Source organism: Vanrija albida (genome assembly GCF_041260175.1).
Source record: "Vanrija albida strain AlHP1 chromosome Unknown contig_2, whole genome shotgun sequence".
NCBI lineage: Eukaryota > Fungi > Basidiomycota > Tremellomycetes > Trichosporonales > Trichosporonaceae > Vanrija > Vanrija albida.
Window position 1 is genome coordinate 1,515,317 of NW_027191421.1, and position 13,690 is coordinate 1,529,006.

Genomic DNA, 13,690 nt, shown 5'->3' on the forward strand with positions numbered 1-13,690 from the left:
GGCCAATTAGCTCGCCAGTGTCGCCGGAATTTGCTCCCGTGGCCACCCGTGGCCACCGTACCCGGTTGTAGTGGCGCGCGACGGACCGAGTCGAACATCGACAAACCCGAAAAGGGCAGGCCGGGCAGGCGTGGGCAGCCACGGCGGGCGACGTTACACCGGTCCGCCGAGCGATGCACCACCCACCACTCACCACAACACGATTCCATCGACTCGGACAGCGACAACTCCAACCCCCAACCTCGACTTTATCACTTGCACATCCCGCATCAACCCTCGCTATCCCACCATGCGCCCGCCCGCAACCATCACGCGGCTGAGGCCAAGGCAGCCTACGGCCCCCGCCGCCGCTCTGGCTCTCGCCACCACGCAGCTCGCGCCAGCACCAACACGACAGACCCGCCGCTCCTTCTCGCGTCTCTTCCCACCAGCCCCCGTCGACCCACGCCGCCGCGCAGCATCCACATCGGCATCCAACACCGACTGGCTCGCCTGGCTCAAGAAGGCTGGCCCGCTCTCCGTGCTTCAGGGCGACGAGACACCCCGCCGCGCCCTCATCCTCCCCGGTCTCGTGAGCACCCCGCCGTAGGCATAGCTGACTCTGGCAGGGAAGCTACCCCCACACGCCGCAGGCGGCCACCCCGTCCTCGATCGCAGTGTGGGAGGAGGCCTCGGAGGCCCTCCTCAACCCCGACGCCACGATCGGCTACTGGACCGACGGCATGGAGGAGTTTGCGGGCCAGCTCCAGGGCGGCGGCGGCTACGGCGTCCGCGGCTGGCTCCGTGGCTGGGTTGAGGGCCGTTCTCTGGTGAGTCGGATGAGCTGGCGTGGGGATCACTGCTGATACGCCCAGGACGAGCTCATGGCCCGCGCCGATGTGACGGCCGCGTTCATCCTCTCGTCTTCGATCGCAATCCTCGCCTCTGAGCAGGTAGGTGGCGCGCGCGGCCGCCGCCAGCTCGCACAATAGCTGACATTCCGCAGGAGCGCGCGGGCTCGGGCTCGCTCCTCCCCAAGGGAACCGGCTACCTCGCCGGCCACGGCTTCGTCGGCACGCTCACGGCTCTGGTCGCGAGCGGCCGCCTGGACCTCACCACGGGCGTGCGCCTCGCGCGCATGTACGCGAGTCTGCCCGCGTCCCCGGCCAGCCTCCCAAACCAGCGGCACTCGACCACGGTGCTCTCGGCCAGGCACTACCACTCGCTCTCGTCGCCCTCGCAGAGCGTGCCGTTCGAGGACCCGTTTGGCGAGTGGGGCGACGTCCAGCGCCGGAAACGCGCGATGCAGCTCATCCTCGACGAGGTCCACGCCCTCCAGCATGAGTGGGAGGTCGAGGGCCAGGGCGACTGGGCAGAGGCGGCCGTCATCAACAGCTCAAAGGTCCTCAGCGTCACGGGCACGTCGATGGCCGTCGAGCAGCTCATCGACCGGCTCCAGTCGCTCACCCTCGCCAACCCCGTCATGGAGGTCAACATGCCGTGAGTCGCACAATGGCCCCAGAGCCCAGAGCCCGGGTCCATGTCAAACGTGTGCCAAAGTCCGTGCTAACCCCTCGCGCAGATGCCCATACCACACGCGGCTCATGCTCCACGCCGTGCCAAAGTTTGCCGACACGCTCCAGCGCTGCATCTTCTCGCACGCAAAGGAAGGCGACCCGGTCATTCTCGACCCGATCACGACCCGCAACATTTGCGGCTCCCCAGAGGGCGCGCTCCTCTCGCACCTCACAAACCAGCTCCGCTGGCACAAGACGCTCACGCGCATCTACAGCCAGCCCTCGCCCCCCGTCGACCAGTTCCTCACCGTCGGCCGCGGCGCAAAGGGCCTCGGCGTCATGCTCCGTGGCGAGCTCAAGAAGCGCCCCGCCGGCGCTCCCGTCATCTCGGTCGACGAGTACGGCGTCCAGGAGACGCAGAGGGCCGAGGACCACTCCTCGAGCCGCAGCGCAAACACGCGACCGGTGCGTCCAGTTCGCATCCCGGCTCGACTGTAATCTTGACGCCCGGCAGACCAACAAGCACTAAACCCATGTCATGTCGCCCGCCAATAAGCTCACCCCCCAACACATCAACACACTTTGTCACATTAGTCACCACGAGCATGCATTGTTGTACAGTACGGTTACGAACAGAGGATCCCTAGCACCCCAGACTAAATCTAATCGTCGCGCGTCGTTAGAGCGCGGCAAGGCGCTCAGAGAGCACATTGGCGCCCTTCATCTCGCTGCTTGCGATCGCCGCGCGCGCGTCGGCGCCCGTGAGCACAGCCTTGGCGTCGTTCCACACGGGCGTCTTCTTGAGCGCCTCTATCATCTCGACAGCGACGAATGGCGCAGCCGCAGCCACCTTGATGGCGTTGGTCGCGCCGCCGGCATCATCGGACGTGATGGCGCGCCAGTAGGCCTCGGCAAAGGTGGGCGAGAGCTTGTCGTCGACGACGTCGATCGTCTTGGTCGACATGTTGAAGTGGCCGCCCGACAGGAGCGTCTTGTACGTCCTTGTCGCGTGGGCCAGCTCGATGGGGTGCGAGCCGTCGCCCGTGAGCGGGACGCGCAGGGGCTCGACGAGCGCGGCAATCGCCTCGCCCTTGTCGCCCTGCGTGTAGATCATGATCTCCTGCACGACGAGGCCAGCTCCGGGGTCGCGCACGAGCTCCTCGGCCTTGTCGGCCACGAGCTTGAGCAGACCGGGAGACGCGTGCACGACCAGCTCCTTGCGGCGGACGGCAGGGTCCTTCTTGGACGTGCCGGCCTCGCGCGCGGCCGTCGCCGACGCAGCGAGGTCCTTGAGCGTCGAGGGGAGGTAGTGCCGGGACGCGGTGGGCGTGAGCGCGTACAGGATGGCGCGGCGGCCGTTCTTGTCCTGCGTGAGCGTCGAGGCCTGCTCGACAATGTCGCCGACAAACGCCTTGCCCATGAGCTTGGTGTCGTCGACCACGTCGAACGCGGTGAAGAGAACGAGCTGCGCGTCGGCGTCCTTGCTCATCGCCTCAATGTGCTTGCGCAGCTGCTGGAGGATGGATTTACGGTCCTTGGCGTTGCCGCGGACAAGGAGCTCACGGACAACAGCCGAGCCGTCCTTGGTGTGGACAATCTCGGGGAGCGACTCGAGCGACGCAGCGAGCAGCTCGTGCATCTTCTTGTCGGCCACCTCGGCGTCGAGGAAGCGGTAGATGGAGGCCAGGTACTCGAACACGAGGCGGTGGAAGATGGACTGGGCGAGGGCAGTCTTCTGCGTGTTGTTGAAGCTGGGCCATGTTAGGAGCCGACAACCGGGCGCCACACTACCCCACTCACATATCCAGGACAGTCTTCTCCACGCCGTCAATCACACGCTCGCGGCCCGACTCGGACGTAGCCTCAAGGGCAGCCTCGAGGCCGGCAACGTCCTTCTCGGCGTCCTTGCCGGCACCGTCAAACAGCGCCACCTCGCGCGGGTAGAAGCCGCGGACGAGCAGCCTGCGCTCCTTGGGCGAGGCGTACAGGTCGTAAAAGTCGGAGATGGGCGAGATGGCGTGCGCGTGGAAGATGAGAGACGTAATGTTCTTGGTGATGTGCGGGATGAGCTTGGGGCGGATCGTGGGGCAGTAGCGGATAAGCTTGGACATGAGGAACTTGGAGTACTTGGACTCCATCATGTCGCGCCACTGCGACTCGAGCTCGAGTGCGACGCCGAGGCGCTCCTCCTTGCCACCGTACTTGACAATCTGGCGTCAGCGGTATCACTTGGGAGCGACTCACCGTCTGGAGAACACGACCACCCTTGTGTCCGCGCGAGATCTCAGCCACGCGGCCCTTGACGGCCTCCCACAGCTCCTTGATGGCAGCGTTGCGCTCGTCCTTGGGCGTGTCGGAGCGGCGAGCCGTCTCCCACAGGGGGAGCAGCGTGTCGTGGAGGAGCGGGTGCGATGGGAGCAGCGACGTTCGGTGGGGCTGGGCAGCGTGGAGAGCCGCACGCTCGGCCTTGGACATCTTGCCCTTCTTCTCCTGCGTCTCGCCGGCGCCCTCGCCACCTTCCTCGCCGTCAAACTCGTCGTCCTGCTCGTCGACCGACATGGCGTCGTCCTCCTCGCCACCGCCCTGCGTCACTGGTCGCTTGCGCTTCTGCACAGGCTGGTCGACCTCCTTGGCCTTGTCCTTGCCCTTGAAGTTGCTGGGCTTGGCCTTGTGGTCCCACTTGGGCTTGTTGTCCGACTTGCCCTTGAAGTTGGACTTTTGGGGTGCCGACTTTGCCGACTTGAACTTTGGCCCGCTGTGGGTCGACTCGGCTGAGCGCTTTGTTCCTCGTGTCGTCGACATGTTTGTGAGTGTCGAGTGTGTGCGAGGTGTGGTCGAGTCTTGCAAGTGTGGTGGTCGTCTGTCGTTATGGTGGTCGCGAAATCTTGAGGACTGGGGTGGAGAGTCGATGGATGTCCGTGTAGAGTTGTTTTACACGTGTGTTTAATGTCACCTAGTCGCGTGTGGTTGAGTCAAAAGTCAACCGGCTCAACCGGCGCACACTGTGATTGTCCTCCTCGTTCCCCACTGCAGGGCTTTACGCGCCGCGTCGTTGCGCCTTCTGGGGGTGGCTTCTTTGTGAATCAATGCCCGGGCTGTGGGTGGCGTAAAAGATGCCAGAATGCCTAGGGGCGGGCGGCACAGAGAGCGCGCGCGCGCGCGGGCGACCAAGCTTTTTCAAGCGTGCAAGCGTGCCCGCACTTTTGTCTTGCGATCTTGGCTGGGCTGGGCGGATTACACTACACCCGGGAGGCCCATTACAAAAGTGTAATAGAGTATTATTAAATGGGCATTAGGGCAGAGGCTTGTCGAAACGTCTCTGCCGTAACACGCCACTTTTTTTTGTTTTAGCCTGCAGCGCTTGGTTTGGCTGTCATGCCTCAATGGCCGCTGCCGCCCGCCGCCGCGCCGCTTTGCCTTGCCGCGCCTGCAGTCCTTGCGCCGCAGCCAGGCAGGCAGCCCACCCACCACTCACTCTACCCAACCCACACACCACTCTGTGCTCCGTGCCAGTACCAGTGCCAGGCCCAGACGCCCGCCCAGCCCACCGCCCATCACCCGTCCCCCCTCACCCTTCTGATCGTGCCCATCCCACATTCTCGCTTTCACATTATCCATCCTCATCCTTTTCACGCGCGCACTTTTGGCACTTCTTCCTACTCTACATTACACACATTCTACCCGGTTCGACGACGCGCCTCGGCGCAGGCTCGCTGTCAACACCATATCACTCTTGTTCGACGCACGCCCACACACCACCCACATCGTCCTTATCACCCAACACAACACACGGGCACACCGAGCGATGAGCGCGCAGCGCTTGCACCGCCGCCGCCGTCTACCTTAGTTGCAACACACCCCCGTCTTTTGACTACTCGACAGAAAAAACGCACCACCTCGCCATGCACATCACCTTCCTTACGACACTTATATTCGCCTCTGTCCTCTTGCTGCTTGCATGCGCGACTTTTGCAGACCCATCCCCAGGTCCCGACCCCCAGCCCTTTGCACTCGGTTTCCCTAGTCTCTCAGGCCGGTCTGTGCGAAGCAGCGGTAGTGGAAAGCCGGCGGCGGCGGCCACCGATCTCCCCCTCCTGGCCCAGGCAGAGGAGCACTTTGAGGTCGAGGTCCTGCCGTTTGTGCTCGTTTCGAGCATTGACGGTGCACTCCATGCCGTGGCGCGTGACTCTGGCACCGTGCTCTGGACCTTGCGCGATGGCGTCGAGCCGCTTGTCGGAGGAGGCACCTACGGCGACCGCAAAGGCGCTGAAGAGTACATTGTCGAGCCATTAAGCGGCAACCTGTACGCTTTCGACGACGAGGCTACTCCAAAGCAGGGACAGGCCCCCAAGCTTCGCAAACTTCCTATCACTGTGGAGCAGATGTGGGTGGATAAGATGCCGACATGATTGCTCACCACGCACAGCCTGCAGAACACTCCTTACTTTGTTCCCAGCAGCACCACTCGCACGACCATCACTGGCTCGAAACACACGTCGCTGTTGACGCTCGACCTGCGTACCGGACAGCAGCTCGAGTGCTTTTCGTCTGAAAAAGCGCTTGACAGTCTGTCGGGCACCGCGATCTGCGAAAATGATCTCCTTGACGACCTCGAAGGAAACGGGCGTAGGAGTCGCGACACGCTTTTTGTGGGGCGCACCGATTACCGCCTCACCATCCGAACGCATCCTACACAGACCGAGGATGGCGAAGCCGTGTCTGTGCCCCCACCAGCCAAGTCGGTCGGAGTCCAGGACCTCAAGTACTCGACCTACACACCCAACAGTTTCGACCGCACTCTGGCCGACTACTGGGCTAGAACTGGTGGCGCGAATCTCACTCGCGTCGAGCTCGGCTACGACGGCATGATCATGGGCCTCGAGAAGAGCAAGGGCAGCAAGTGGAACCGCTACCTCGACGCTGTGGGGTAGGTCACGAGACGTGGGGACAATAGACGGCTGCTAACTTTATCAGCGTCGCGGTCTATGACATCGTCTTCCCGATTACGCCGGGCGGTGCCAACCCGATCATTCTTCCTCAGCCCCCCGTCGACTTGGCGACGTTGGTGCCAGCTGGCAGTCAGCCAGGCGCAAACTCTGGCGAGCTCAACAAGCCGCCATCGGCATACATTGCCAGCATCCCAATGCGCAAGGCACTCCCCGCTCCCGAGTCCAGCGAGTCGGACAAGTCCGACCCAAACGTCTCCAAGCCCGAGGATTCACCCGCCCGCTCACTGCTCTTTGCTCAGTCCTCGTCGGCGTACCCAATCATCGCCCTCATTCACGTTCCACCGCGCCCAGAACGGAGCCCTGTCAACGCTTCGTTCCTCCTGTCTGAGGATGACCCTGAGCGCAGGAGTCAGAGACAACTTCCCCCGCTGCTTGACCCTCCGCCCAAGGAGGACAACTCGGTTACGACAGCCCCTGACGAGTACGACGATGAGTCGCCTGTGCACGTCAAGAAGGGCTGGCTGTGGTTCTTCTGCACGGTTGTTGGCGCGCTCGCCGTGTTTGGCGTCGCCATCTTCCGTCTCAGCAAGCCCAAGCTGCAACCGGTTGTGGACCTGACTGAGAAGACTGAGCGGATGCCGCTCCTCGTCAAGGACGCGTCTGCTGTAACAGACGAGAAGACGTCGACGCCAGTGGTCCGCTTCGAGACGCCCCCCGGAGAGGACGGCGAGCCTGGAACACCACCGAAGAAGAAGAACACTCGCCGTCGTGTCCGTGGAAGGAAAAAGGGTGGCCGTCGTGGCTCGGTTGGCCCGCAAGACGAGCCCAATGGAGACAACGATGACGATGACAGGGAAGACAGTGGTTCTCCTTCCGAGGAGAAGAGGCTGGACGACAAGCCGCTCCCCGAGCTGCCACGGTCGGCTTCGTCGACGCAGCTACCCGACGATCAGGAGCGCCTGGCAGTCTCCGACACGGTCATCGGCTTCGGCTCGCACGGCACTGTTGTTCTCAAGGGCACCTGGGGTGGCCGACCTGTTGCCGTCAAACGTCTGCTCTCCGACTTTGTTCGGTTAGCCAGCCAGGAGGTCAAGTTGCTCCAGGCCAGTGACGACCATCCAAACGTTATCCGATACTACTGCCAAGAGCGGAGAGATAACTTCCTCTACATTGCCCTCGACCTCTGCCAGGCTTCCCTGGCTGACTTGATCGAGACTCCTGATCGACACCTCGAACTGGCTTCGGCGCTCGACAGGAAACAAGCATTGCATCAGATCACGGGTGGCCTGAAGCACCTTCACGCCATGAAGATTATCCACCGTGATATCAAACCGCAAAACGTTCTCGTCTCCAAGGCAAACAACGGCCAGCTTAAGATGCTGGTCTCAGATTTCGGTCTGGCTCGCCGACTCGAGCAGGGCCAGTCGTCGTTTGCGCCCACTGCCAACAACCTCGCTGGGTCACTTGGCTGGCGTGCACCCGAGTGCATCCGCGGTCAGGTCAAGCTCAACGAGGGCTTTGACCCTGTGCTGTCATGCTCGTCATCTGGAAGCGCGGCGTCGTCTTCTGGATCGTTTGCCGACCTCACAGCCCTGGTGGAGGAGGACGGCGAGAAGCGGGGACCATCGCGTCGCCTTACCAAGGCCGTCGACCTGTTCGCCCTTGGATGCCTGTACTTCTGGGTCCTCATGGGCGGCGAGCACCCGTTCGGCGAGACGTACAACCGCGAATCCAACATTGTCAAGGGCGATGCCGTCAACATGGACCACTTGTCCGTGTTAGGCGAGGAGGGCGTCGAGGCCCAGGCACTGATCGGCGAGCTGTTGTCGATGGAGCCCGACGAGCGCCCAGGCACCGCCGACTGCCTCATCCACCCGTTCTTCTGGACGCCAGCCAAGCGCCTGAGCTTCCTCTGCGACGCGTCGGACCGCTTCGAGATCATGGAGACGGATCCCCCCGAGAAGACGCTGGAAATGCTCGAAGAGGACGCCCAGTCTGTCGTCGGCAAGGACTGGTATTCGCGTATGGACAAGGTCTTCACCAGCAGCCTTGGCAAGTACCGCAAGTACAAAGGGAACACTGTGAGGGATTTGCTGCGCGCTATGCGAAATAAAGTGAGTCGGGCGGACGTTCTGCTTCGAGTAACCCCTGCTGACACGCCCAGAAACACCACTACCAAGATCTTGAGCCCAGTGCACAGAGACACTTTGGCACGCTACCGGCCGGCTTCTTGCATTACTTTACGTTCAAGTTCCCGCGCCTGTTCCTTCACGTCTACGGCGTGGTGCGCAACAGCCGGCTGCGACACGAGTCAATGTTTGTGGATTACTTCAAGGAGTAGACTGGGATATGTTGTATTTGTAGGAGAGTATAGCATGCATGTTAGCAGTAATACAACGGCGGAGGGCAGGAGGGACGAGGCTCGAAGTGGTGGCCCGTGGTCGCGACGCCGAACACGTGACTTGAATCACAACCACACGACAAGTCGCTCGATTTCGAGATCCAACTCACAACATCGCATCCAGCACGAAATGGCAGAAGAATCAGCACTCGGCAAGCGCGGGCGCAGCGCATCAGAGGAGTCGGAGGAAGTGGGGCCTGCGGTGCCGGTCGACGACGACTCGGACGACGAGATTGGTAGGTGCGGCTTGCGGCAGCGCTGACGCCAGGCCCGATGCCCGACGCCGCTGGCGCTGGGGGCGATGATGAGCCGGAGAACGGCACGGCGGCGAGGAGGAAAAAGCGCCGCGCGGCGCTGCCCCACGAGCGGCTGTACCTCGACCACCTGCCCCAGGCGGACCGGTACTACAAGAGCTTTATGCACCGCGACAATGTCAACTTTGTGGTTGTGACGAAGTGAGTGGGCGCCGGGCTCGTTGGCCTGCGGACGGCGCGGAGGGCTCGTTGGCCTGCGGACGGCGAGTCGGAGGCGCGCCCAGCCCCCCGTACCCCCCTCCCCCCAGCCCCCTGTGCCGACCTAACCCCCCAGGACCAACTTCATCATCACGACGTCGGTCGACGGCCACCTCAAGCTCTGGAAGAAACAAGAGCAGGGCATCGAATTCGTCAAGCACTACCGCACCTCGCTCAAGGCGATTGTCGGCGTCGGCGCGAGCGAGGACGGCGCGCTCTTCGCGTCCATCAGCGCCAACGGCGAGGGGCGCGTGTTCGACGTTGTCAACTTTGGTGCGTCTGGCTAGGTGGGCCGCTGGCTGACCGCAGACATGATCAACATCCTCAAGTTTGGCTTCACGCCAAAGGCGTGCTGCTGGGTGCACGCGCCGGGCGCGGGGCAGCCGCTGCTCGCCGTGTCGGACGTCGCGTCGCCCACGATCAGGATATACGACGGGCGCGGAGACGGCAAGCCGCTGTACACGCTCGACAAGGTGCATCGCGCGCCCGTGCACCTCATGGTTGTGGGTAGCTGCGAGGTGTGTGACGCAGCTGACGCCGCAGTACTCGCCCAAGTTTGACGTTGTCGTGTCGGCCGATGAGGCGGGCTTCGTCGAGTACTGGCAGCCGTCTGAGCCGTGGGGCGTGCCGTCCATCCCGGGCATGTGGCAGTTCAAGTCGTCGACCGACCTGTTCCACTTCAAGAAGACCAAGACGATCCTGTCGAACCTGACGTTCTCGCCGTCGAACTCGCACTTTGCGGCCATCGCGCTCCCGTCGCGCGCAGTGCACATCTTCAACACGCTCACGGGCAAGCTGACACGCACGTACGACGAGAGCCTGACGGCTATTTCTGAGATGCAGCAGGCGGGCACGGCCGTGTTCCAGCTCGACAACATGGACTTTGGGCGCAGACTCGCGACGGAGCGCGAGTTGGATCGCGACGAGAGCGGGCCTGGCGGCGCGCTGCGGACACAGAACGCCGTGTGGGACGAGAGCGGCAACTTTGTGCTCTACCCTACGCTGCTGGGTATCAAGGGTAGGTGGGGATGTGGAGCGGCAGCTGACCGCCAGTCGTCAACACGGTCACCAACCAGGTCGCGCGCGTGATCGGCAAGGACGAGACACTGCGGTTCCTCAACCTGTCGCTGTTCCAGGGTGCGCCGAACAAGAAGGGCATCCAGACGGTCGCCATGGCCGCGTCGTCCAACCCACTGCTGCAGGAGCAGGCGGTGCGCGACCCGACGCTGTTCGCCACGGCGTACAAGAAGCCCAGGTTCTACATGTTTGGCCGGGACAAGGGCGACGACGCAAAGGGCGGCGACCGCGACGTGTTCAACGAGCGGCCGACGCACGAGGAGCGCACCGTCGCGCTTGAGGCCGCGCCGGCCAAGGCGGCGCTGCCTACCGCAGCGACGATCCACACGTCGATGGGCGACATCCACCTCAAGCTGTTCCCGCACATTGCGCCCAAGACGGTGGAGAACTTTGCGACGCACGCCAAGAACGGGTACTACAACAATGTCATCTTCCACCGCATCATCAAGAAGTTTGTGAGTACGCAGGGCTTGGGGCAATGCTGACGGCAAGATGCTGCAAGGAGGCGACCCGACGGGCACGGGCAGTGGCGGCGAGTCGATCTGGGGCGGCGAGTTTGAGGACGAGTTCTCGCCGCTGGCCAAGCACGACCGGCCGTACACGCTGTCGAGCGCCAACGCCGGGCCGAATACGAATGGGTCGCAGTTCTTCATCACGACGGTGGCGACGCCACATCTGGACAACAAGCACAGCGTGTTTGGGCGCGCGGTGGGCGGGCTCGAGGTGATCCACGCGATTGAGAATGTCAAGACGGACAAGGGGGACCGGCCGTTTGACGAGGTGCGGATGATGTCGATTACGCTGGAGTAGGCGACGCCGAGCGCAGCGAGGCGTGCGAGGCAGCAGTGGCGCCGAGCGAAGCGAGGCGAGAGGCAGCAGTAACGCCGCGGTGCCGAGCGCAGCGAGGCGAGGGGCGAGGCGATCGATGCAGTAGTGACTAGAAATGTAGATGCAGGGTGCCATGCGGCGCGTTCGGAGCCGGCTGTAGCGCCGGCGTTCAGTACTTATGCAATGGCGTCATGGCCGAAAGGTGGCCATCCGCCCACTCGCCATGCCCGAGCCGACCGCCGGCGACGCGGCACCCGCGACCCCGCCCCCGCCCCCGCCGCCGACGTTCGCGCAGGCCCCGCCCCGCAGGATCAACATCACGGGCCCAGCCGGCAGCGGCAAGAGCACGCTCGCGGCGCGGCTGGCCGCCGCGCTCAGCCTGCCCCACCTCGAGCTGGACAGCGTGTTCCACGGGCCGGGGTGGACGCCGCGCGCCGAGTTTGTCGCCGACGTCGAGGCGTTTCTGCGCGCGAGTCCGGGGGGCTGGGTCGTGGACGGCAACTATAGGAAGTGCCGGGGGCTGGTGTGGGCGCGGCCGTACACGTCCCCGGCGGTGGCCGACCCCGACCCCGACGCCCTCCCCGGCGCCGACACCATCGTCGTCCTCGACCTCCCGAAGCGCACGGTCCTCGCCTCGCTCTTCCTCCGCACCATGTCCCGCGTAGTGTACCGCACGCCGCTGTGGCACGGCAACACCGAGACGTGGGCCAATGTGCTCAGCACGGACCCGAAAGTGTCGGTCATGGCGTACTGCTACTCCGAGTTCGAGGCGCACCGCCGCCGCCTGGTCGAGGCCGAGGCCGCGGGGCAGGGCGCCGGCGTGCGCTGGGTCCGGCTGCGGTCCCGGGCGGAGGTTGAGGCGTTTGCGCGGGCGGTCGAGGGGGCCGCGGGCGAGGGTGCCGCGGGCAAGGAGGGTGCTGGGGACGGGGCTAGTGCATAGACTGTTGCATCAACGTGCGTTGTCGCGCGCTGCGCTGCACGCCGTCACGCCACTGAAACGCTCGCGCTGATCTGACACGGTCGCCGTCGCGACCACCGCGCACCGCGACGCACTGCAAGTCGCAGCGGCAACGTCGTGCACGCGACGAGCCCGCCCCGCGCCCGACGTCATGGGCATGGGCCAGCCGCGCCAAGCCGCTCTGCGACCACCCCAAACTGCCCACTGCGCAGCGCATTCTCACGTCGCTCGTCGTCGCTGCAGCGCTGCACGCCCACACCGCCTGCGTGACACTTGCCACGCCACACATTGCGCAGTGTGAAACACCGCACAGCGTCATTTGCTCCCGCTCCCTGACGCGGTGGAGGTCGCTCGCTCGTCACTCGGTCGTCGCGTTTTGGGGTCACAGCGAGGCGTGCCCACACCCACACCCACCCTCCCCCACACCCACACGTTTAACAATGCTCCTCCGTGCCATTGCTCGTCCTTCCACTCGCACTCTTTCAAACCTCCGCACCCTACACTCTACAGCTTCCAGAATGGGCGTCACTATCGAGGTGCGTCGGCTTGTGGGCTGGCGGCTGGCTGCGTCGGCGCCGTGGCCGCCACACCGCCGAGGCCAACCTTCCACCGCCTTCCTTCCCCACCCAGACCACCCCGCTCACACCCCCGCAGAGGATCTCCCCCGGAGACGGCAAGACCTTCCCCAAGAAGGGCGACAAGGTCACCATCCACTGTGAGTGGTGACGGGGTGACGACCCGCTGCGATGCAGGCTTCCTTGCTGCTACCGCTCGACGACCCCTGCTGACACACCCAGACGTCGGCACCCTCGAGAAGGACGGCTCCAAGTTCGACTCGTCGCGCGACCGCGGATCGCCGTTCCAGTGCCAGATTGGCGTCGGCCAGGTCATCAAGGTGCGTGCTCGTGTTGTCCCTCCGGGCCTTGCTGACTCTCCAGGGCTGGGACGAGGGTGTCCCCCAGCTCTCGCTCGGCGAGAAGGCCATCCTTACCGCCACTCGTGCGTGCTGTGGTGTAGCCCGCCCGTGCACAGCTAACCCCCGCAGCCGACTACGCCTACGGCCCCCGCGGCTTCCCCCCTGTCATCGTGAGTCTGCTGCGATTTTGAGGACAGCACCAGCTGACACACCCAGCCCCCCAACTCGACCCTCAAGTTCGAGGTCGAGCTCATCAAGATCGACTAAGCGTGCGTGCTCTGAGCGCGCTGGGGCACATGAAAATGCAGTCTGTAGGGCGCGATTGAGTCGCCGATGAAGTGAACAAATGAGTGGAGGATGATGTGGAGGCTGAAATGGAGTGCGACGCTGGTGGGGCGGGCTGGGGTGGGGCGGGCGGGCGTGGCACTACGGAGATCTAATCAGGCGCGCGTGTTTGGCAGCTCGGCGCACGGCAGCGCTGGCACAGGCGGCGCAGACCACACACCGGTACACACGCATCAGAGTTGTGCAATCAGCAGCGAGTGCAGGCCGT

At 64.0% G+C, this 13,690-nt stretch overlaps 6 protein-coding genes across 6 annotated transcripts; 5 read left to right on the plus strand and 1 right to left on the minus strand.

Moving 5' to 3' along the window:
• Positions 1-289: 289 nt before the first annotated feature.
• Positions 290-2,025, plus strand: Q8F55_002231 (uncharacterized protein; the record flags this gene model as incomplete). The annotated part of the gene is made up of 6 exons (XM_069350838.1): positions 290-571; positions 609-809; positions 855-932; positions 986-1,479; positions 1,562-1,961; positions 2,011-2,025. The coding sequence occupies 6 exons, from the start codon at positions 290-292 to the stop codon at positions 2,023-2,025; spliced, it is 1,470 nt and encodes a 489-aa protein (XP_069211224.1).
• Positions 2,026-2,175: 150 nt separating this feature from the next.
• puf6 (Pumilio y domain member 6) lies at positions 2,176-4,298 on the minus strand (the record flags this gene model as incomplete). Its single annotated transcript, XM_069350839.1, has 3 exons — positions 2,176-3,247; positions 3,297-3,706; positions 3,741-4,298. 3 exons carry the CDS (start codon positions 4,296-4,298, stop codon positions 2,176-2,178), a joined length of 2,040 nt encoding a protein of 679 aa, XP_069211225.1.
• Positions 4,299-5,398: 1,100 nt separating this feature from the next.
• IRE1 (bifunctional endoribonuclease/protein kinase ire1) lies at positions 5,399-8,786 on the plus strand (the record flags this gene model as incomplete). Its single annotated transcript, XM_069350840.1, has 4 exons — positions 5,399-5,880; positions 5,923-6,423; positions 6,471-8,559; positions 8,610-8,786. 4 exons carry the CDS (start codon positions 5,399-5,401, stop codon positions 8,784-8,786), a joined length of 3,249 nt encoding a protein of 1,082 aa, XP_069211226.1.
• A 190-nt stretch (positions 8,787-8,976) lies between these two features.
• Positions 8,977-11,245, plus strand: cyp15 (Peptidyl-prolyl cis-trans isomerase cyp15; the record flags this gene model as incomplete). Its single annotated transcript, XM_069350841.1, has 7 exons — positions 8,977-9,082; positions 9,115-9,301; positions 9,435-9,631; positions 9,668-9,861; positions 9,902-10,376; positions 10,412-10,890; positions 10,928-11,245. The coding sequence occupies 7 exons, from the start codon at positions 8,977-8,979 to the stop codon at positions 11,243-11,245; spliced, it is 1,956 nt and encodes a 651-aa protein (XP_069211227.1).
• A 241-nt stretch (positions 11,246-11,486) lies between these two features.
• Q8F55_002235 (uncharacterized protein) lies at positions 11,487-12,203 on the plus strand (the record flags this gene model as incomplete). The annotated part of the gene is made up of 1 exon (XM_069350842.1): positions 11,487-12,203. One exon carries the CDS (start codon positions 11,487-11,489, stop codon positions 12,201-12,203), a length of 717 nt encoding a protein of 238 aa, XP_069211228.1.
• A 536-nt stretch (positions 12,204-12,739) lies between these two features.
• Positions 12,740-13,404, plus strand: FPR1 (FK506 binding protein proline rotamase rapamycin-binding protein; the record flags this gene model as incomplete). Its single annotated transcript, XM_069350843.1, has 6 exons — positions 12,740-12,757; positions 12,876-12,936; positions 13,019-13,116; positions 13,160-13,220; positions 13,267-13,307; positions 13,354-13,404. 6 exons carry the CDS (start codon positions 12,740-12,742, stop codon positions 13,402-13,404), a joined length of 330 nt encoding a protein of 109 aa, XP_069211229.1.
• Positions 13,405-13,690: the final 286 nt, after the last annotated feature.